Source organism: Argentina silus (genome assembly GCF_951799395.1).
Source record: "Argentina silus genome assembly, chromosome: 9".
NCBI lineage: Eukaryota > Metazoa > Chordata > Actinopteri > Argentiniformes > Argentinidae > Argentina > Argentina silus.
The window spans coordinates 8,907,384-8,931,675 of NC_139663.1; the positions used below are offsets into that span (position 1 = coordinate 8,907,384).

At 41.5% G+C, this 24,292-nt stretch overlaps 2 protein-coding genes across 5 annotated transcripts in view; both read left to right on the plus strand.

The window, feature by feature from the left end:
• The first annotated feature begins 3,508 nt into the window (after positions 1 to 3,508).
• stat3 (signal transducer and activator of transcription 3 (acute-phase response factor)) lies at positions 3,509 to 19,498 on the plus strand. Of its 3 annotated transcripts, none has more exons than XM_083677920.1 (24): positions 3,509 to 3,709; positions 8,386 to 8,535; positions 9,130 to 9,373; positions 9,565 to 9,657; positions 9,747 to 9,828; positions 10,003 to 10,103; positions 10,192 to 10,343; positions 10,521 to 10,679; positions 10,899 to 10,991; positions 11,127 to 11,186; positions 11,982 to 12,011; positions 12,126 to 12,219; positions 12,313 to 12,360; positions 12,482 to 12,565; positions 13,627 to 13,725; positions 13,913 to 14,048; positions 14,167 to 14,219; positions 14,328 to 14,422; positions 14,712 to 14,851; positions 15,029 to 15,247; positions 15,452 to 15,494; positions 16,198 to 16,281; positions 17,707 to 17,804; positions 17,954 to 19,498. In XM_083677920.1, exons 2-24 carry the CDS (start codon positions 8,408 to 8,410, stop codon positions 18,004 to 18,006), a joined length of 2,388 nt encoding a protein of 795 aa, XP_083534046.1. In that variant the 5' UTR covers positions 3,509 to 3,709; positions 8,386 to 8,407; the 3' UTR covers positions 18,007 to 19,498. The 3 variants fall into 3 exon arrangements, with proteins under 3 accessions (XP_083534046.1, XP_083534047.1, XP_083534048.1); XM_083677921.1 differs by having other exon boundaries at positions 16,198 to 16,257; XM_083677922.1 differs by lacking the exon at positions 16,198 to 16,281.
• A 2,394-nt stretch (positions 19,499 to 21,892) lies between these two features.
• The window catches only part of stat5a (signal transducer and activator of transcription 5a), a 100,303-nt gene continuing 97,903 nt past the window's right edge, over positions 21,893 to 24,292 (plus strand). For both annotated transcript variants that reach the window (XR_014554410.1, XM_083677175.1), the window contains exon 1: positions 21,893 to 22,030. The gene's annotated coding sequence lies outside the window, so the exon portion shown is untranslated. The remainder of the gene's footprint in view (positions 22,031 to 24,292) is intronic.

Consider the following 24,292-nt stretch of genomic DNA (forward strand, 5'->3'; position numbering starts at 1 on the left):
CACACACACACACACACACACACACACTGTTAGACTGCCATATGCTGTTCTGCTACTGCTGTCTGGACTCTGCTCCTCTGGAAGAAAAGACTATTGTATTTGTCACCATGGTCACAGCTATCACAGTACGTCACCCAGAGCAGTAATTGTGGGTAGAATCAGATAAGAACCCCTGCAGCGAATATCAGAGCCAGATGAAGGTTTAATGAAAGTCTCGGAGACACATGGAAATGTAAAATGTCATTATTAAGTGCTATCAAATCAAGCCAGTGCCGGGAGCAAACTGTAAGGGATTGAGAATGGCATGGCAATGAAACCAGGAAAGAAATACATGGCCGCTCCTGGACTGAATTGTCTGTCCATTTGAATTACTTTGCAAAATGAAGCAGTGCTTGTAGGGTCTGAAAAACAGTTTAGAGTCTAATGTAAAGAATCTAAGGTGATAACAGATTCATGTTTGATATGAAGTGAAAATGGCAACAGTGCATGCTGAAAGCTATAGTGTCGATTTCGCTTTCCCTTCCAACAATACAATACATGCCTAGAGACTCAAGGTGTGGCTAGGATAGAGGTCTACAATCGGCTTCTACATATCTGTCATTCCAGAGACCACTGTGTCTGACCTTGATGAGGGGGAAGGGAGACATGACTCTGTGGAACACCATTAGGATAATCAATGGGCCAGGAATCTGATTAAGGAGAGTGCTTTCTCTGAGAACAGTGAGAGGGACAGAACACAACACAATACAATGTGTGTGTGTGTGTGTGTGTGTGTGTGTGTGTGTGTGTGTGTGTGTGTGTGTGTGTGTGTGTGTGTGTGTGTGTGTGTGTGTGTGTGTGTGTGTGTGCGTATGTGTGTGTGTGTGTGTGAGGGCAATGTACGTTTGTACATGTACCATGTACACCTTGTGTGTGGGGTGGGGTTGGGTGGGGAAGATGGAGGAGTGGGGCTACACTTTGCGGGGTCAGTGAGAGATGATGCATTCAAACAGCAACCAAAGATATTCCTCTAAAAAGCAGTAGGTCTATGCAGTTCATATGTTGTCTTGGCTCTGTTTACAAATAACAAATGCATTCACATTATGTAAATGTAGGCCTTTTCTGAACATTTGTATATTGATTGTATGAATAAAGCTATGCTGGTGGCTGCAATTCTGGTGGCTGCAATTCTATGCTGGTGGCTGCAAAGTCTGGTGCCCTCACAAAAAACGTTTTTGTTTTTTTTAAATCAAAAACAAGCTGAGTTGGCCTCCATCTCCATTTACCCCCATTCACCTAGCTGATAGAGAAAATCATTCACATCTTGTCTTGTCTTTTTCAAAAGAGTTGTGAGGTGTGACAAGTTCTATTTACAGTGAAAAAGTGACTGATGGTCTTTGTATAGTCTATCAAGCACCATGTAGTCTCACACAGGTTTAAGTTAAAACTTAGTGATTAGCCATATTACTGCATGATATGTAGGTTTAAACTATGTCTAAGTAGAGAGAACATGTAACACTAACATGTTTACATTGAACCGCAACGCCCATATTTGTGTCTCTGTGTTTCATATTCCAATAATGAAGCTTGCTTATACTGTGTCAAATTTAAGGACTCTTTTTGCTTAACCACTTTTATCAATAAAAGCTAACTGTTTTCCACCAGACTCCAGTGTGATTGAATGTGTCAATGCAGTTGAACCTCATATTAGAATGTCATTTGAAGTGTACTTCTCACATCAGATTGCATACCATTGTTAGACACCCTGGGAAATGGTAGAACCATTCATTTATTACTGAAAATGTGCAGGGTTTTCCCCTTAAAAACTTAGTCATTAGTTAATGTTTCATTGTCATTAGCAGGTAGTTCATGACATAAGTAACTGACAGGTGAATATAATATATTGGCATTGTCCATTGTTCAATGGAATTTCTACGCTATCCCGCAGTGTCCAGTGGCCCAAAAACACACACACACTTCAGGCTGGGAGCAGCACAGGGTTGGCAGGATTTCGTCCATCAGCCTGGGGAATAGAACCAGCAACCCAGTGCTTAATTTGTGCCGGATCCTACCAGAACAAGATCCGAGGCCTCAGTTTTTGACAGCTGCATTCTGGGACACATTTGGCCTCCCCAATTGACCCCCCCCCCCATAAAACTTAAATAGTGATTCATATACTGCACACCAATTCCCTTTTTCATGCACTACGGGACCTTTGAGCCTCAGAGGTCAACCCCTCTCAAGTAACTAACCCATCACACTAAACTCAAGGCTACTCTCCACCCCCAATGTTGCCAGAAATCTACAGACAAAGCAGACCTTAGAATGTTATGGGAAGAGATTTGAGTCATGCTCCAAAGAGTAAGTTTTGTAGGCCAATAAAAATAAATGTGCCAACACGTACAATGTTTTGTTTGTCTCTATCAGTTACTTTCACAAACAAACTGCAGGGCATCTGGCAGGGATTCACTAGGTCTGAGTCTGAAATATGATAACCTTCCACCATGACCACTAAAAGTAGAAAAAACACTACAAGCAGTCACAGGATGTTTACTGTATCCAGACATTGACATGGTGAATATTGTGTATGTTAGGCTACTGGACTTTTGTGTTGTTTTATCAACCTATTTTGTTTCATGGTGTATAATCAGTTTAAATTACATTTACATTTACATTTTTGACATTTGGCAGACACTTTTATCCAAAGCGACTTACAACAAGTACATCTATACATCAGTCATCATAAGGAAAGAAAATCTATGCTAGGACCAGGAGCCATTGGCAGTCACAATGCTAGAAGAAGATTCCTTCCTTTTTGAGTACAAAACATATGGGCCAAGCAAGGGGGTCAGCAGCAAGGGTGCGAGGGTGTGAGGGAACTAGTGAGGGAAGTGAAATGGATGGCATAGTTAGAATTCATATAGATTTTACTTATGGTGGTGATGAATGATGAACATGATGACGATGACGATTATGAAGGTGATAAAGAGGAAGATAATGATGATGATGATGATGATGATGATGATGATGATGATGATGATGATGATGATGATGATGATGATAATGGCTAGTGGTGGACTATTTGCGTCTATAAGAAATTGATCGGTTGGGCTCCTCTAGCGTGGCTCGGTTACAATATGTCAAAATAAAATATTAAATTAGGCAATAAATAAATATCAATGTTGTTCACGTTTCGTCTGATTAAACTTCTGATGACGTAAACACTGCCAGTAATTCAGATGACTTCCAGTCTGGCTTTTCCCCTGGATGATACTTCCTCCCTCCGCAATGTCATCCACTTGTATGGATGTTTTTGTACCACCGGGGGGAGTGTGCGGCAAAATGAATAGCCTTTTGCGAAAGCAATAAACACGACACACACAACCTCCCTTTGGATTTAGACCCGCCTCTATGCAATATACTACACTATGATTGGATAAGGATTGGTTCTCGTCTTCTATTGCATCTTTTTCATGTCAATCAATTCTTCACTGAAGTTTGTCTGGCTGCACTGTCGTGGTGGAAAAGGTCTGGTTTTGTGCTTCGATATTCAGCAGAAGTAGTTTCGGTTGTAAAGAATAGCCAACAATTTGGTTCACGTGTTTTTTTTCTTACCTTTGTGTGATACATTTACATTCTAACGATCGTCGCTGTTCGTGTGGTTTCGAGCTGTCTGTTTAAATATTTGACAACTACATTTTGACTGACACACTTTCCTGAAAAGAAAAGGGTAAGTTAGACGGTAAACCAAGCTTGTGTCGTGGTTGCACAAATGTGTGTGGGAGCAAATGGAGCAAATGGAGGTTTTAGATAGCATAGTTAGCATAGTTCCGAATCCCAAGAAGTGTTACATTCCTGCACCGTCTCACGTGTGGAAGCTTGGCAGGCTCAGCAGCAATGTATCAACAGGACATTATTTAGTGGATTCCACCCGAGAAGTAACTGGCTACGTCATTTTACATACATTTGCTTAAAGTTATCCTGTCGATCAAGGCCAAGGCTGCTGCCGATTGGGATTGTTTATTGTTGAAAACTGCGCATTGAAATAATAAATGTTGTTTACTGCTTATTGCCAGCATGTTCTACATGGAGTCACTACATTTATAGGTTTGTTTATCCATTCATATTTGTTTTCCACTGTCAACTTTAACTGTCTTGCCATTATCAGTTTGCCTAGTTCACAGGTTTATCATAATGGTATATCAAATTAATGACAAACACTCATAGACTTGTATGATGCTTTAAGCTAATGTCGACGATGATGCAGGTCGTGGCCATTTGCTTACATCATGTCACGCCCATTTCATCCATATAAACTGTGCCGACTGAGGTTCATCCCGTGCCCTACATGTCTGGCCTGAGTGCTGGGGGAATCCTCTTCTTTTTGGCTCCGATTTCACCACAGCCTGATCCTAATGCTTGTTGTTCTTTCTCCTAACATGTCATCTGTAGATATTAGTTTCACTTTCAGAACGTGACATATTTTGAAGTAGTGTGGCACCCTTTGTTGAATGCCTGGTTGAGTTCACTCTCTTCAGGCCCATTTCTTTGATCATATATAGGCTTAGGCTACATATGGCAAACCTTGACTTTGTAAGGAAGTCAAGGAAGTAGTCACTACATATAATGGACAGTAACCTACCATTTGAGTCAATACTTTGATCGTAGTATTTGATCTAACCATAGATGTATGCATGCTCTCTGGTGCAACAACTGCAGTCATAGGTTATCTCTTTACATACCATTGCTAAGTGACCATACAATGATTGCATGCATGATTAATGTTTGTTATTTGGTTCCATGCTCTATTGACACTGCTCCAGTAAATTCTTATCTTTTTCCAGGAATCTCTTCCTTAGTATAGTATGGACTGCGCACTCTATAGTCAATACATTCGATCATCTCACTTTCACTTCTATAGTTACAGAGTACCAGCCTACTCTACCTGCCAGTCCACATAAAAAGAGTGTCATTCCTATATATACAGTGCTCTGTGTAAGTAATGGGAGAGTGAAGCATTTTTTTCATCTTTTGGCTCTATACTCCAAAAGTTTGGATTTTAAATCAAACAATTACTATGAGTTAAAATATTACTATGGTTAAAGATATGAGGTTAGAGTTTTTAACATTTATTTGATGGCATTTGTGTTGGTTTCACTATTTAGAAATGAAAACACTTGTTATACATAGTCCCCCTATGTCAGGGCACAAAAAGTAATGGGACAATTGGCTTGACATGGATTTCTGGTTAGTCAGGTGTGTTCTGTCACATAATTTGTGCAGGCATAAGAGAGCTGTCAATGTCTTATTGATTCTAGGCTTTGCGTTTGTGTTTACATTTGGAGTCTGCTATAGATGTCTGTCAATATGAAGCACAAGTCAAGCAAAAGCTTGTCCGCAGCTTGTCCGAGTAGTAGCTCTAGACGGAAAGCCTTTGTTCTGCAATTTCTTGTAAAATGTTCAGCTGTCATAACATTAAATGTGGTGTACAAGATAAATTCCTCGAAAGTCAGATACCACTCATGGTCAAGAAACAAATGTTTGTCTACAATCTTTTTTGAACCCCAAGAGGTTGCAGAAGCACTGATTGAGCATGTCTAAATGTCATACCACATTAGAAACTTGCTCTGTGAAAGTCAATATATCCTTGCTTCAGCAAGTCGGACAAGGTCATTGTGCATGTTGCCACAGCTGTGTTAATAAGCCTGAGTCCAGTGTCTCTGTGGGTCTCTATCATCTGTCTGTGGCATTACAACCCACTTTGTGATGGGGCAACAGAGAGCTATAGCATTGCTGCAGCTAGAGACAAAACCTTTCTCTATTCATTTTTGATAGTCATTATCTTGTTCTGTTGTCTGAGATAGAGGAAGTCCTTCACAATGATTGGAAGTTAGGGTTGGGCGGTATAACGGTAATACAATATCCAGTGGGATTTGAAAATGCCCACTGTGTGCTTTTCAATACCGCCACAAAACTTCTGCTCCATTATCTATCAAACTGCCAAATTAAGCGCTGTGTGTCAATTCACAATGTGTAACAGCGGCGCTGCCATCATGGTCAGAGAAATAATTACAATATTACACCTTCAGAGTGTAACTTTTGGGATGTTGCACGTGACGTCTTCCACCTAAGGTTAGAGAAGGAGAGGGAAAAAAAGATGACTAGCACTAATGACTTGGTCCCTAAAAAAGAATGCCACTGCTGCTATATGGCAGCATTTCAACAAACACAATGCAGGACCAGAGGCAACGGACCCTCGGAGTCTGCCGTGCCATTACTGCCGCCTTCTCTCACAGCTGGCTTCGAAAGAGAGAGAAGAAGCAAGCACAATTAGGACTCCCAGAGTATAGTCTCATAACGGTAACTGAATCAATATTTTATAGACAAATTATATCTTATAGGCTATATGACACAGGACACATGAGACAAGTTATATTTTTACGAATTCAGCGTGTGATGCTTCTTATTAAGCTGTCATGCTATCCAACTGTTTAGTTTAGTTGTCAAGCTTTGATCAGGATGTAAAGTTTAAATGATTGTTTAGGCTAAATGTCATACGATATAGCAGTCACCAATAATTACATTTTTAAATGTAGTTTAAATATATACAGCAAAGACAGCTCTCTGCTTTTTTATTTTATTTTTATTTTTTTATTGTTCATGGTAATATAACATTTGAGGACGGTATAAAGGTGTGAAAGAACGGATACCGTCCAACCCCATTGCCATCATTTGGTAACAATTTCCAATGACAATAACCCTGATGACAACCCTCAATCAGGTTATCAAGGGTCAGGTTGAACAAGGAAATTGTGCCATTATCATTGATTTTAATATAAGTGTTGCCCAGCAACATAGGGTTAATTGAATCCTACAAACTCAGAAACTCAATGAGGAGGAAGTTGAGAAAGTGTACAAGTGATGGGATCTACATGTGACAGTTTAACACATGATGATGACTCAGCTGCTCTGTGGTGTAGGCCTGTATTCTAGTTTTGTCTGTATAACCTCATACCAGGAAGATGCACCTGTTAGGGTTAGGGTTTAGTATAGTGAAATAGGAATAGAGAAAGGGTGAGAGAATGGCATTATTTAGGAAGGAAGTCCCTTGTACACATTTGGTAGGGAGTGGACAGAGTAACAAACACTTGTAGGGGCAAAGTATATCAGGATTCATAAGCATAATTAGTTCTTGACTCATTTTTGAAAGGTCACAAGCGCTTTTCATCTTATGTTTCACACAGTGTTTCCCCTACCATTGAATAGGCAGGCGGGATCTGTTTGGCCCTGCCTAAAGGTTTTTGGCTTACATGCCAACTACTGTTGTTAATGGCAACCCTACACTCTGCCTAAGGACAAATCTGAGGGAAACGCTTGGTTTGAGCATGTTTCACTTGTCATGTTCTATGATCTGTTGATTGAGTGTTCAGTGTACTGTATAGTGTGACACAGTGAAATACTGAGTAGACAACCAATTGCTTACTAACTATGTTTTGTTTTTTTCCCCTTTACAAAATCCCTAATACCTAGCAAGCTATTGTCCACATGATGCATCATTTGATTTCAAGGACTAAGGAAGATGTTTGATGACTAAGGAAGATCAAGTCCAGAGAATTAAAAGTGTATTCATATTAATTATTTTCATTGTTTGGATGTAGGAATCACCAGGGAACAGTATGTTCTGCTGGTACAGTAAGATGAGAGGGGTGGCAGATGTTGGCAGTTGGCTGCATCCCCTGGGGCAGGGATGAGGAGACTCATATCTCTATTACTTGTAATCAGTCTTTTGTCAGTGTGTCATGAATTAGAAAGTTGATCAGCCACCATTTTGTACACACAAGGAGTATAGCCGAATTGTTTACAAGCCATGCACATGATTCAATTGTTTGTATAAGACAACAGAAACATGACAAATGGTTGGCCATTCAATAGGTCAATGATGTGGGCAGTTTTAAATTGTTTTAGTTTACTAAGTCCATTGAACTTATAAAAGGTCTTGGTGGAAGTCCACAAGATCCTTTCATCTGACCGGCAGATGTTAATTTTAATCTGTTTTTCAGTGCAGGCTGTGTGTTTAGCTGGTACAGGATGTTACTTTGTTTATTAGGAAGCTGAGGTGCTGTCATACGTTTTCTCCCTGGCTTTTGAGGTTTCCTGTGAGAGCGGATGTTCGCTGCGCTGTTGCGGATTGAAGTTGCTGTGCCATTACAACAAAGTCACTGATGATCAGTGTACTAGTAGAAAAGACCCACATTGTTCCTACCTCTATTGGTTTCTGTTCTTTATTGATTGTGTTCAGTGCTTCTTTTGTGAGGATGTCAACCCCCACCCGGTGTTGTTCATAACATCGGGATCATATTTCTCACCCTCAAACTCCTTCCATCCATCTCTTCTGTGTCTGTATAGGGTTGAGGAGGCGCCAGTCAGGATGGCCCAGTGGAACCAGTTACAGCAGCTGGAGACCAGGTACCTGGAGCAGCTGTACCACCTCTACAGTGACAGCTTCCCAATGGAGCTCCGACAGTTCCTCGCCCCCTGGATCGAGAGCCAGGATTGGTAGGTACTGGGAAGACTGAAGGGAAGGTTATGCCCAAATGTACACTGTTTTACATCGGGCCCTTTTTTGTGCAGGCTCATCGTGTTTTTTTTTAATTATTTTTTTACGTAGAGACAAAATATGTCAATGTCATCCGCTCAGGTTCATTCAATTTCGTGTGGAATCACACCGTGACACAGATTAACTGCCTTTGTCATCAGTACCATTGTTTTTCTCCTACCGACATTATCTAATGTACTTTGAACTAGTTGCACTCCAACATTACAGCTAACAGCACAACCTACTAGCTGGACTTGATATGGAGCACAATCATGTGTATTGTATTAGTCCACTATATTTAAGAATTTGGCAGGCCACATGCCAGTGTTGGCAGTCTTTGACATATCTTGAGAACAGGTTTACAGCTCTGCCCGAAAAAATCTATTTCAGTTACCAAACTTCCTTGTTCCCTGAATGCTTTCATCTGTGTTCCACTTGAGCTATTGTGTATGAAGATACCTTTTACATAATAGTTTGTAAGATGAAGATTTCCTGTTAAATAGCTATTGTATTGATTTTCCTGTTAATAGCTATTCTGAACTTCATTGTTATAGGGCCTATGCTGCTAATAAGGAGTCCCATGCCACACTGGTCTTCCACAACCTCCTCGGGGAGATAGACCAGCAGTACAGCCGTTTCCTGCAAGAAAATAATGTGCTTTACCAGCACAACTTGCGCAGGATCAAGCAGCACCTGCAGAGCAAGTACCTGGAGAAGCCCATGGAGATCGCCCGCATCGTGGCCCGCTGTTTGTGGGAGGAGCAGAGACTGCTTCAGACTGCCACCACAGCTACACAGGTAGGAACACCTTCACATCATATACATGGTCTGAAGAGTAACTATAGCACTGATTTAAATGTTTTAAATGTGCATTTATTTCTCAAGCTCATCGTAGTTTCAGTATTAAGACCACAAGATTGGATTTTGGTCAGTGTTGGAACAGTCCTCGACACCTATAATTTATTTTTTCCTATGTTCTCCCCATGAAGGACGGCCAGGCAGCCCACCCCTCTGGGACTGTAGTGACAGAGAAGCAGCAGATCCTGGAGCACAACCTTCAGGACATCAGGAAAAGGGTGCAGGTAAGCCACCAGGACTTGGACTCTTTTGCAAAGTGCCATTTTATTCGATACTTGGTTTCATTTGTTTTATCCCTTACATTTTGCCATAGGATATGGAACAGAAGATGAAAATGCTTGAGAATCTCCAGGATGATTTTGATTTCAATTACAAGACTTTGAAAAGTCAAGGGGGTAAGGTTCTCATCCTAACAGTCAAGTGAGGCATTAAGCAACTTCTATTGGTTGGATTTTGTGGAGTTTAGTGAAGAAATGGGTCTCTAAACAACTTACTGTTTCTGATGTTCAAACTAATTATTGGGAAACTGAATTATTACAACCCATCCAACTCCTTTTTCATTTGCTTAGAGTTGTCCCAGGACCTGAATGGGAACAGCCAAGCAGCTGCAACCAGGCAGAAGATGTCTCAGCTAGAGCAGATGTTGAGTGCCCTGGACCAGCTTAGGAGGGTAGGCCCCTTCCTCCCTCTTTCGTGTCTACCTGAGTGTGATTTGGTTGTATTGGTGCTGAAGGATGTGTTGTGGGTCTTTGTTTTAGCAAATTGTGACAGAGATGGCGGGACTGCTGTCAGCAATGGACTTTGTGCAGAAGAACCTGACAGACGATGAGCTGGCTGACTGGAAGAGGAGGCAGCAGATCGCCTGCATCGGAGGGCCACCTAACATCTGCCTGGACCGTCTGGAGACATGGTAACTATCCTTTCCCCCTAGGAAATCCCTTTCCCTGCACCCTTTTCACGACATAACACACGTTCCCCTAATATACACTGTATTGTGTATATACAATTCAGAGAGACCAGGGAAATCTTTTAGCTACAGGACCATCATGATGGCTGACGTAGAGTTAACCTTTCCCACTGTGATCAGGATCACGTCCCTGGCTGAATCGCAGCTTCAGATTCGCCAGCAGATCAAGAAGCTGGAGGAGCTACAGCAGAAGGTGTCCTACAAGGGGGATCCCATCATCCAGCACCGACCCGTCCTGGAGGAGAAGATCGTGGACCTCTTTAGGAACCTGATGAAGAGGTGGGTTTACCCAAGATTTAGATGCTAGAAAGGTTTTTTATATGCAATATTTGGATATGGTGTGCTGTACTTGAAATATTCCTCATGATTTTTATGTAATCCAGTCTTTTTCATGATAGTTGAGTAATGATTGTGATAAAATAATGCTTTAATCTTGGGGATGGCCACTCCTAACCCTAACCCAAATGCAACCCCTGTTGTCTGGCCTGGGTATTACAGTGCTTTTGTGGTGGAGAGGCAGCCTTGTATGCCCATGCATCCAGACAGACCACTGGTCATCAAGACAGGTGTGCAGTTCACCAACAAAGTCAGGTAGGAGAAAACTTGTGACATCTTAAATGCTACCAGTCAAAATATACGTTCAAAACAAACTGCACTTGCATCTAACCATTTTATTTTGAGGTTTATGATGAAGTCCCTTATTCCAGAAATGTTTCCTTTTTTCAGATTACTGGTGAAGTTTCCAGAATTGAATTACCAGCTGAAGATCAAAGTTTGTATTGACAAGTGAGTTTGGTATGTTTACTAGAGGTCTTTGCGGGTCCACCCGAACCAGAAAATCCGGAACCCGAGAGGGTCAGAAATCTTAACTAGCCCTCGGGTCTGGATCGGGTATTGTTTGATTGCCACAGGTCTCAGGTAAATAACACTACAGCTGATTTACCAGCGTGGACCCGTCCGACAGTCTAGCGGGCTCCTCTGTCCACAGGCACCACCACACAAAGTGATCGCATTTAGCACGAGAGAGAGAGCAAGATGGAGACGGAGTAGGATGAACACCTCACTGCATTTTGGCTATTTGTCCCGATTCCCTCAATGACAGATGTCCCGCATTGTAACATCACACATTTCAAAACCATCACGTTATGGGCTAATATTTAATTTTCGCAGTCATGTTTATCATGCCCCATTCAACTATGGGTGCGTGCATAAACACCAAGCATCTTGAGTCCAAGCTCATGTTAATAGGAGAGGGAGAGTCTGTTTCTAGCCTATTTTTTTTAATAACTCGGGTCTAATCAGGTTGGGGCTAGAACTGGACTCGTGTAGTTTCGCGTCGCATTGTTCACAGGTTCGTTCGGGTTCCGGTCAGTTTGGGTTTGGGTCTCTTTATTTAAAAAGAGAACGGGTCCGTTCGGGTAGGAAATCCACAGGTCCACATTTTTGGACCCAAGAAGACCTCTAATGTTTAGTCTCCATCATACCTTATGAGCATTGATCAGTGCTTTGACAAAGTAGAAGATGCCAAACTGTCCCTGAACTCAAGCCTTTGTGAATTTACTTTTAAAAATGTGTTTTCAGGGAATCTGGAGATGTTGCTGCTATTCGAGGGTAAGTGAGTTTTAAAATCAGTACAACCTATTTATAGATTCAAAAGCTTTGTCTAATATTTTGCCATGGAGCCTCTGACTCACCTACACTAACCGCTCTTCCTGATCATCCTAGGTCACGAAAGTTCAACATCCTGGGCACCAACACCAAGGTCATGAACATGGAGGAGTCCAACAACGGCAGTCTGTCAGCCGAATTCAAACACCTTGTGAGCGAGAGAGTTCGTTTGCCAGTTCACAGTGATTAACCTAGTTTCTTATTTTGCACTGGCCCTTACTGATAAACTGTCTATCTATTTCAGACCCTGAGGGAGCAGAGGTGTGGCAATGGTGGCCGGACTAACAGTGATGTGAGTAGCACATTTTAACATGGCTTTGTATTAAGCTATTTCCATCAGTATTCACAGAAATGATAGTAACAACACCATTGGTAGTAGAGATTAATATGTCTGACTGACCCTCATTTCCCAGGCCTCCCTGATCGTCACAGAGGAGCTCCATCTCATCACTTTTGAGACAGAGGTCTACCACCAAGGCCTGAAGATCGACCTGGAGGTGAGCCTTTGTTTCGGCAATTTTTGTTGTTTGTCTTTTTTTGCCTGTGCTGAAACACTGGCTCTGGGTTTTCCTGTTGTGTTTTTTGATCAGGTTTTCTCTGCCATCCCTTGTGCTGAGTTTGATCTAGCAGAAAAGGCCTCCCTCTCATGCATGTAGTAAGCTTATTAATGCACCAGCGGTAATTGATGGAAATTAGATATTTAAGAACACACTATCTTGACTATACATGGGGAACCAATAGACAAAGGAGTAGTTACTAAATATTAAGGCCCTACCCACAGTTTCTCCAAGCCTAGGTCTTCCCACAGCATAGTGATGAGGTGGTTATCAGATGTAATTTTCATGATTTCTGTTTCTCATTGTCGTCGTCTTCCCCATCACCCCGCCCACTCTCACCCCCCTTGCCAGTGCAGCATGACCAGGGGTGAACCCTCTCTAATCAGACTCTACCATCCACCCACCCTATGCCCCCACCACCACCATCTCCTCTCCCTCACTTTGATAGCACCATGTTCCGGCCCCTGCTGTGGCACAGGAAGAATTCATCTAGTGATTAAGAACAGCAGAGCTCTGTTGATCTAAAAGCTGCGTTGGCACCGTGAAAGTACATTAGCTAGGGTTGTTAACACATTGGTAGGGGAAATTAGGGGAAATTAGCTTGATGTGTGTCTTATTCAGACTTTACAGGCCCACGTGGGTTTGTGTGAGATGATTTGGCACACTCTGTGTGAGATCATTGTTATCATAACACCACATTCTTAATGAATGATGCCATTTAGGCAAGAGGAAGTGCTGCTGTGTGACTAATTATGACTTTAGTCTCCATTTGTGATCAAACACTGCCTGTCTCGATTCGCATTCAGAAGATGACGCATTCAGTTTTTCTCCCTTCTGCCCAAGCTCTGTCACAGCAATTAAAAGATATGGCAACAACCAAAATGTATAATTTGTGACAGCATGACTTAAAATGTTACTGTTGTGTATAGCCTCATTGAAAGATATAATGTAGTAAGAGTCCAGTTTAAGCCTGTTTGATCTCTGTCTTTCTGGTGGTTTAGACTCACTCCCTGCCAGTGGTGGTCATCTCCAACATCTGCCAAATGCCCAATGCCTGGGCGTCCATCCTGTGGTACAACATGCTCACCAACCACCCTAAGGTAAGGCAGTGCCCCCTGGTGGAAGACCAGTGGCATTGTGGTCTGGAACTTACCCCTGCATTCTTTCGGATATTGCACTGATTACATTCATTATGTCTAATGCAATGACAGCTTGTTGGAAATGGTCCATGTTTAAGGGTAAAAAAGGTAAGTGATTCATCTGTGACTTCTTTCTCCTGTCATGTAGAATGTGAACTTCTTCACCAAGCCTCCAGTGGGTACATGGGACCAGGTGGCAGAGGTCCTGAGCTGGCAGTTCTCCTCCACCACTAAGAGAGGCCTGACCATCGAGCAGCTCACCACACTGGCTGAGAAACTGTTAGGTGAGAGACCATACTATCTGTCTGAGACTCCATGTTCATCTGTGTTGGCAGATCCTGTCTTTATTACAAGGGACTGATTGTATGACACTAATATAATTTGTTTGTGTCGATTGTCCAGGGCCTTGTGTCAACTACTCTGGGTGCCAGATCACTTGGGCCAAGTTCTGCAAAGTAGGTCACAGCCCCACCAGCCACCTCCATTGTACAGTATTCAGCTTTCTGTCTTAAACCTCAGCAGTTTGAATTAACTTCTTCCTCTTTGTTCTTGTGTCCCTTTAGGAAAACATGGCTGGCAAAGGTTTCTCTTTCTGGGTGTGGCTGGACAACATCATTGACCTGGTCAAGAAGTATATCCTGGCACTGTGGAATGAAGGGTGAGAGGTCGTCTCTGGTTGTGTTATCTTCTGTTTACTGTTTGGATCTGACTTGGGACACCAATGAAAACCAATCGGTAGTGTTACTGGAACTGCTGGCCAGAATCCAAGTTTGAGCGAGTTCATGACATTAAGTTCACATGAGAATTAACAGGAACAGTGATATTGAACCATCAGGACTTTGGACTGGGTTATTACATGCAAAGATAGAAGAGATAATTAGTTACCTGTGTTTGTTTAGTGGTGTCATTGTCTGACTGTCCCTTTCTCCTCCTCTGTTTCCTTGCAGGTATATCTTGGGCTTCATTAGTAAGGAGAGGGAAAGGGCCATTCTGAGCCCTAAGCCCCCTGGGACCTTCCTGCTGCGCTTCAGTGAGAGCAGTAAGGAGGGAGGGATCACCTTCACCTGGGTGGAGAAGGACATCAGCGGTAAGGAAATGGACTCAGGCTCTCCAATCAGGGGGTGTTTGTATGTGCATACCTGTGTGTACTAGCCTATCTGTCTGTCTGTCAACCTTTCTGTAATTTTCTCTGTTTGTGTTTACATGCCTCTTTGTTTTGGCTCAGTTGTTGCTCTTTTTGACATTGTGTTCTCTCTCTCACTAGGAAAGACTCAGATCCAGTCTGTGGAGCCGTACACCAAGCAGCAGCTCAACAGCATGTCGTTTGCTGAGATCATCATGGGTTACAAGATCATGGATGCCACCAACATCCTGGTCTCGCCGCTAGTCTACCTCTACCCAGAAATCCCAAAGGAGGAAGCCTTTGGGAAGTATTGCCGACCGGAGGCAACACCAGAGGCTGAGTTCGGAGATCCATTAAGTAGTATGTTCCTTTTCAACACACAAGAATTATTTTTTGGATATTGTTGTAAATGAAGGAATACCTGTGAGTGCGTGGTGCACAATATTAGTCTGAATTGTGGGATTTGTAGGCTGTGGAGGGTGAGGTTTTGGCCATAGAGATTTTTCTTTCTCTCTATGCACGTCATTCATATGAATTAAGATCTGTTCCTGTTCATTCCAACAGCCACTCAACCGTACTTAAAGACAAAGTTCATCTGCGTAACCCCGTAAGTATCTATTTTTCAAGACTTTTTCATGCTGTTGAAGTTCCTCCTACTTAGAGGAATTATTTTTTGTCCCCCATGACCTGTAACAAAATCCAGTAATCAAAATAAGAACATCCATGGTGCTTCTTAGGAAGACTGAAATGCTTTCCCGTCGATGGTACTACATTTAAATCCAGTTTATTTTATTTCATGAATAGCTTAGAAATCTTTCTCGACCGTCTTACGTTGATTTGGACGGGGGGGTTACCTTGTTAGAAGGGTGGGACCCAGAGCTTTCCCTGCTCAGAACTCAAGACCAACAAACTGTGACTCAGACATTCAGCAGCAGCATTGGGACAGTATAACAAGAAGAGTAGGCAGCAGCATCTTTTTAAAGAGAAGAGATGAGATGGTTAAAACACAATGCCTCACTACAATGATGCCAGGAGAATGGGTGGACGCAGAGAGTCCAGTCACTTGTAGACAATCAGAGAGGGAGAGAGTGGAGTGTGTCCTGTACTACTGAGGTCCATAGTGGTCTGTGTATGGCTGGAGTGGTATACAGAGTGTGTGTGTGTGTGTGTGTGAAAGAGAGAGATGAAGAGTAACATTGAGAGATGAGCAGAGGGTTGTGTCCACACTGAGCCAGGGGTCGTGGTGGTGATGTTGATGATGATGGGGCGTTGAGAGGTTTGCTCAGTGAGAACCTGACCTGTCTCCGTAGGTGTCCCTCCGTGTTCATGGACTTTCCGGACAGCGAGCTGCTTGGGAACACATTCGCTGGGTATGCGGTCGGGGACAGTGGCATGTAGGGTTAAATGTCTGTTTTGTTTCTCTTTGTTTGTCTGTGTGGGTGTGGCAAAGGGAAAAGGGATGGAATAGTTGCCCCGCCCACCCCCCACCCACTGTATCTAGACCCCTCCCTCCCCATTTTGTTTCCAATTCACTGCCACTCTCCTTGGTTCTAACACTAGAGCATCTTCCTGCCATTTTGATGTGGTGTTTCATTCATTCGTTTTTTTCCATCCTGTTTAGTATAGCCTCTCTCTCCCGATCATATCCTCCGTAGACCGATCAACTCTGTAGACCTAAATATTAGTGTCCTTGTCGACTGCATTGAAAACAGTCAAAACTGCCTCTGTTTACAGCTTGATGACAGTATTTATCTGGCCTGACTTGACAGCCATGTTGTGAAGAAGAGGGAAGAACATAGAGGGGACATATTGGTGCCCTGGATCGATGGGCTCTGGACTGAGGCTGTCATTAGGAGAATTGCCCTCAGTGGAGATTAACATCAAGCGCTTTTACATCGGTCCTTATTTTAGCTGTTCAATAATCAATCCAGACAATTCAATAGTAACAAGGGGTTCATATGAGAATATTGATACCTCTTTTCTTTTTTTTACTATTTGACACACAAATGTATAATTTAATGTCTAAATGATTGTCGGTGAGGGGTGTAGAGAGGATTCTCTTCTGTCCTTAGACATTTCTACTTACTGACCTGTTCTAACCTAACAAGATGTGTAGAAAACGACTTGTCATTAACAGTCAAACTAACAAATTCAGCCTGGTTATGTGTCAATGTGCTTAGTGTTTCTCACTAGAAGAGGTGGACTGCAGGGCTTAAAAAGAAAACATACAGACGACCCAACAATTACCAATTTTCATTATGGCTCTAATATCTCTTCTCACCTCACTCATTCTCTTGCATTCTGCCTCCAATTCATCCTTTTTTTGGTCTCTTTTTTTAAATTATTTACACAAACACACCCATTCCTCTCCTATCCCCCTTTCTCACTGCAACTGTCATCTCATCCATTATTCATAGTTGAGTTGAGAACTTGCACAATGACACAATATGGCTAAATTGTTTTAGTGTAATATTGGAGTAATTGACTTTCACTAATCTAACCCAGTCCCTTAATCCACTGCTCCTTTATGCACTGTGTATTGATGTCTGAAATGCTGTGTGTAATGATATGGAGCATGCTGACATGACTCCGGTACGTACAAGTGATTGTGATGCTGACTGCTGAGTCACATTGGACACTGACAGTTTAGCCCATCGCTTGTGGTAAAACGGACAGAGATCTAATCATGGTTTTGCCGTCTGTGTGAGTGTATCTTTTAACATGTAATGTGTATGTTAATGTTAGGTCCTGTGAATTGTGTTTATTTGTGATACCTTCCTCTCATGTGATTATGTTTTACTTGTTGTGTTCTGTTTCAGCACAAACTCTGGTAACACCAGTGACCTGTTCCCCATGTCCCCTCGTACCCTGGACTCTCTGATGCATAATGAGACCGAGACCAATCCCGGACCGATGGGTGAGTCAAAGCCAGTTGTCCTGACACACACACACACACACACACACACACACACACACACACACACACAAACTTATATCTGTATATAAGAAAATGCTTTCAGTTGAACTAATTTTATTCTGGCTCTCCATTTTCTTTTGTCTCCTCAGATTCCCTCACTTTGGACATGGAGCTGAGCTCTGATGTGGCCTCCCCCATGTGAAGAGAGTTGTGGCAGACGGGACGTTCTGTATGAGCGGACCATGCTCATTGGGATTTTTCTTTTTCTTTTCTTTTATTCTTTTTATTGACATCATCCATTGGTTATTCTCTGCCCACATTATGATAGTGTACTAGAGTTTTGACACAGTTTCTCACACACCTTTTGCAGGACTATCTAGTCTTATTGCTGTGAAGATGTTTGTGTGCAACCTCAAAGAAGTTCGAGGTTACACACAATGATGTCAAAATTAAAAACATCGTTTTAATTAAATTACATGTTACCATTTGTTTTACCTGAAGCTACAATATATTTGTAAAAGCCATGGATGTTGAAATGTGGTATTTTAAAATAGGACACCATTCATGCAGTACATCTCCCAACCATTGGATGTTTTAGAAAATATCTTGTATTGAAATTTTATTTTTTGAAAAAAAATATATTTTGTTTCCTTGACTCTTCTAATGGTTGTATAACTTCATTTGTTAACCAGTACTTTTGTTTCTATGATAATGTTTAAAGAGGACAATTTCTATCTTTAATCTGTGCAGCTTCTAAAGATAAAATGTCCCTTGTCGGTTTGAATGTTATCAGTGACCTATTCTATTACATTTTTCATAGTCTTTATCTGTCTGTTTGTGACCTTCCCTGTATCCTTATTTTCACATTCTGGGTCCGAAAAATGTGTGCCACTCCACCTGAAACGTTTTTTTTCTCCTGTTCTACTTTGTTCTTTAGAGGAAAACTGTACGTCACCACAATGTACTTAGTCATCAAATGCATTTATAACATCCAAGGAGATAAGGACTAGAATGACAGAAAATTCAACTAATCAATTACGGTCACACATGAAGGTAATTTATCTGAAAGGCACAGCTTTTCTTTTCATGTGTCAAAAATATCATAGATAATTACATTATATTTTCTTTGACTTTTCTTCCTGTGTCCTGTCTCTACAGACGGCAAGTTCCAGTTAAGAGGGGTAAAATCCCTATATTGTAGATATGAGTGTAAATTATTTCCTTCAGACACATGAGATTTTCTCTGCCCTTCAAAGTTTGTCATAATGTGAATCACACTTTTTTTCCCCATAATAATGTTTGTTATTTCCACTGCACTGTGCAGTACTGGTATTTGTTGTGCCTGGAAAAAAAAAATCTGATTATGTAATACAAATGTAGTTTATACTGTATGGATGATTACTATAGGCGGAACTTTCTATACTTTTCCTCTTTTGTGTTATTTAAACCAAATGCGTGTATGAGTTTCTAATGATATTACAAAATCTGCTTTGACTATAAAATAATTAGTTGGGGTTTATTGTAAAGCTTAACCCTATCACACCACCACACAGTGCAAACATGCCCATCACTTTATGAAGTGTTCAGTAGAATCTGTAATTGAGTTCACTCTGTATATGTTATTTGAAACAAGCTTTCTGTAAAGTATACTGTATTAATCTTGGTTTTAATTAAAAAATATATTATCACTCTCATGGCTTGTGGACTCTCTTTTTGTCTTATGTATGCAACTATACAAACAACATTTTGTAATTTAGAATTTCCATAATTGATCTCTTTCTAGTTGTGTTTTATTTTGTTTAGATATGCCACTTTCACACAGGTTATGCTTTTCATATCTACATTTACAAACACATTTTGATTGTCATTGGTTTCTGAGGAAATGTTCTCTGGAGTATTGCTTGGCTATACTACACTAACACATCTTGCTTGATCCTTCAAGTTGATGAACTAACCTCTGTATGAGTAATAGTTGTTTGGATCAATAAGTCAATAAATCAGGTGAAGTCTGCTCTCTGCCTTCAACCCAACCTGGAACTGCTTAAATGTACAACCCAACCTGGAACCATAGCTTACTGTAGATGTACAACCCAACCTGGAACCATAGCTTACTGTAGATGTACAACCCAACCTGGAACCATAGCTTACTGTAGATGTACAACCCAACCTGGAACCATAGCTTACTGTAGATGTACAACCCAACCTGGAACCATAGCTTACTGTAGATGTACAACCCAACCTGGAACCATAGCTTAGATGTAAACACAACCTGGGACAATGGCTTACTGAAGATGTACAACCAATCTGGAACCATGACTTACTGTAGATGTACAACCCAACCTGGAACCATGACTTACTGTAGAAGTACCATGGCTTACTGTGCTTAGATGCACAGTATAGCTTTGTGGAGGAATAGAAAAGCCCCAGAACAAAACAGAAAAAGTAAACTGTTCCTTATTTTGTTGTCTGGCCTTTCAAGCATGGACTTTCTATGAAATCAAATGGTTGAGAGTCGCCACTTCCTCTTTGCATTTTGACACAAAGACAACACACATTGGTAAGGTTTTCCCTGACCTTCTCTGGTGAGACTGGAAACCCCATTTGACGGCATAGTAAACATACGTGTGCTGCTGTACTAATCGTCCAGTGACACATCTGCTGCTGTAGCTCCCATGTTCTGCATAGCTGACTCTGGAGTTTCTCTAAGTAGTGGGATGTTATCTTAATGTTTACAATAATGAATGGAGTAAACTATGGTAATAGGGAGACAGACCCTAACCTAGTGAATCATTCTTGATCTGTTGTGACAGGACTAAAATGGTCTATTGGTCTATGGTCTATGGTTCTATTGTCCATTTGCTGCTATTTCTGCTGTTTCTTCACATTTATTTGTCTGTTTGCATCTCTATCTTTCCTGCTCTGAGAGGAAGTACTCAGCCACCCCTTCCCCTTGCTCCTGCTGTGCTGAGGTGAGATCAGGGGGCGTGGAGATGGAGAGCTTTTACCATCAGCAGCTGCTGACTCAGCTGTTTCAGGAAGCAACTGTCACCCCTCCAGCCTGGCTAGCAGCCAATCAGTTTGGAGAATCGATTCAGCTTTCACAGCGTGCATTGAAGTGTCCTGATGTATGGGTTGAGTGTGTGTGTGTGTGTGTGTGTGTGTGTGTGTGTGTGTGTGTGTGTGTGTGTGCATGTACTTATGTATGACTGGAAAGTGAGAAAGTGAGTTCATGCCTTGTTTGTCTAGAGAAGAGTCAGTGTTCATAATAATGCTTCCTCTTTGAGCGGCTACATTTTGCCAAATGACAGTTGCTCTGAAACACTGCAGTGTAGTTGTTCACTGTCTCCTTTTCCACCAGGTGTCGCTCTGCTCCAGCTTGTTGAGAATGTTGACGCTACAGTCATGCACAGCATGTCAATTAGAATATTAGAAGAAATATGATAACCTTAGAATGTTTTAATGACAGCTCATGGGAGAAAGAAGGTGCGCACACACACACGCACGCACGCACGCACGCACACTCGCTCTTTATCCCACTCCAGCCCTACACAGACCACTACGTGGACCTCTCAGTAGAACAGGACACACTCCACACTGTCTCTCTCTCTGTTCTGATAATAACATAAGTATACCTGTTACAATGTTGATAATATAAATAATGTAAACGATTATAATAATAACAAAAACATTTTATTTTTCTTATTATTATCATCATTGTTTGCCCATTATTTTCGTTGTTGTTGTTATTTAACCAACTTATGCAGTAGCTGGACTAAATATGAAGACTATTTCAGAGATAGTTATTTTTTACCTCATACACGGGCCTATCCATTGCCAGTGTTCGTCTGTCATACGCAGAAAACGCCGGAAGTGGGCGGTTGGAGAGAGAGAGAGAGAGAGAGAGAGAGAGAGAGAGAGAGAGAGAGAGAGAGAGAGAGAGAGAGAGAGAGAGAGAGAGAGAGAGAGAGAGAGAGAGAGAGAGAGAGAGAGAGAGAGAGAGAGAGAGAGAGAGAGAGAGAGAGAGAGAGAGAGAGAGAGAGAGAGAGAGAGAGAGAGAGAGAGAGAGAGAGGAGAGAGAGAGAGAGAGAGAGAGAGAGAGAGAGAGAGAGAGAGAGAGAGAGAGACTGCGTAGCGAACTGTGAGGGAAACGGGAGAGGGTCGTTCACGTTACGGAGCTTTTCTTTACTTTTATGTAAAAAGACACCGAAATTCATCGTCCCAACAAGGTAGGTTTTATTAATACGAATGTTTTAGTAGGTTTTGGATAGGCTCCGTTATTAGTGATGGTTTGTATTGCGAAAGAATGTTCTTACAGCGCTTTGTAAACAAACTATATGCCCAGGTTTTGCACGGCAGCGCTCTGTCTACACTGGGTAAGCGCGTAATTTCGCCGGCAATATCACATGCCAACCTTCAAATTGCAAGTTCTTCAGTATATGATAATGATTTGAGTTAATTTAATTTATATGTTATTTTAAACCAGATTTAAACCAGCTTGTTATTGTCTATTTTCTAATACTGGATCAACAGGCTGAGAGTCCAACCCCCTCTGCCTTGGCTGTCAAACGAGAGTACTCGACTGAGTGAATGTGTCCCTGTCAAATTGCACACAGATCACAATAACATTTAAAGCGTGCAATATTAAGCTCTATATATTATAAACATATAGTCTACCAATAGAGTTTATTATGATAGCCAGCGGCGTCTGGAATGTAAATTTGTTACATAAACCGTTATCCAGCGCTGAGGCGCATTTGTAGGCTATAATAGACTGGCGTGTCGGTATACTCTCTCTAAAAGTTTAACAGGTGAAAGTTGAACTTCTATGTGTTGGGTAACGTTTGGAATTTAGGTTTGCATTGCAGATTTGCAAAGGTTTGCACAGGCTAAATGATTGTTTCAAATACGAAATAGGTTGCTGTGCATGGTGGTGAGATATATCTCCAATTGTCGACCGTCTGAGTGGAAATGAATTTTGTTGTTGTTGATATAATTATGCTATGGGCTTATCAACAATCAGAAAAGTGTGAATTGGAAGTGCAACAAACTAGGCAACAAATCATAGGCAGTGACACCGCATATGGCAGGTCTATGCGTTTTTGTCAGAACATGACCATGATGAAATGGTCGGATAAGAATTTATTTTCAAGTCATGCCGTTTTCATTTCGACAGCGGGGTGCTGGGAAAAGGTAATCAGACAAAATGTTGACAACGTTTTAATCCTGTAATTTCAGTTATTGTTTAAATTGTTACAGATAAATACATGCTGTGTCAGGCATGCTGTCAGTCAGAACAATTAACAGAGAGAAACTCTGAACAGGAATATCACATTTAACTCCATCTTATTACTATATAATGACCCAGTACGATAAACTATCTGTATAGCTGTTATATATTATGACAGATTAGGATATAACTAGTGTCACAATTATCTCCCCCCTCAATAACTGGGTACTTATTTATTCAGAAACTTAAAGGGGCAATCTGGGATTGAAATCACAACAAAGCGGTCTTCCTGCCACTTTTTTTTTGTTAAACAACTTAGGGATGGGGTTGGTGAAATGCTTTGGATGCAAGGACTGACCATCCATGAGATCAAAATGCCAACTATAGCCAACTATACCGTTTTTCTTTACAATTACATTGTTTACAAACAATAGAATAAAACAAGCCTATATTTTGGGTTCTGATGGGGTAAGACAGTTGCACTCATAAGTCATTTATAAGTTAAATTCTTCATGAATCAATGGCTATTGATCACTCATTTAAAAGTCCCAAAATGTATGCACAGTACCAATCCCAGATTACCCCTTTTGTTGTCATACTGGTTTGTCGGGAAAGCACAACTACAGTAGTGTCTGACTCAGCACAGAGACATGTTTCATAGTGTAGGAGTATGAACACGTCACCTAAACATTGCTGTTAGTGTATGACTGTCAAGGCTCAACCTCCAAAGTACAGACATGTGGTTGGTTTACGTGTGAATGAAATACCCTTAACAAACGGATCCTTTCTGTACATGACTTGGGGCTTTGATGTCACTGCTGAGAAAATGTTTGTGTGTGTGTGTGTGTGCGTGCGTGCGTGCGTGCGTGCGTGCGTGCGTGCGTGCGTGCGTGCGTGTGTGCGTGCGTGCGTGTGTGTGTATGTATTTAGTCACACCATTGATGTTCATATATAGAGACACAGATAAAGAAACTCATTACTACCTGCCAGGCAGCGATTTCACCCTACCCTCTACACATTGACAGATGATGTTGCTTGTACTTGTGCCAATCAGGGGTAACAGATGCACTAGCCTATAAAGCTTTTAAACAATTTAATGTAAGTGGAACAACTGTTAACCTTATAACAACCAAAGCAATGGACCTATTACTCAACTGTTAATATGTGGGGCTTCATAGGATGCTTTGTAAAACGATGTATCAAAGGATGTAATTCTTCTCTCATGGAATGTCGTTCCTTGAACACATTTATTGAACGCTTT

Excerpts from the sequence above, each read along its gene's own strand:
- stat3 (XM_083677920.1), top strand. The coding sequence starts at position 8,408 with ATGGCCCAGTGGAACCAGTTACAGCAGCTGGAGACCAGGTACCTGGAG. Across the intron at positions 9,829-10,002 it reads GACTTTGAAAAGTCAAGGGG|AGTTGTCCCAGGACCTGAAT; the intron begins GTAAGGTTCTCA and ends TCATTTGCTTAG. Across the intron at positions 10,344-10,520 it reads CTGGACCGTCTGGAGACATG|GATCACGTCCCTGGCTGAAT; the intron begins GTAACTATCCTT and ends CACTGTGATCAG.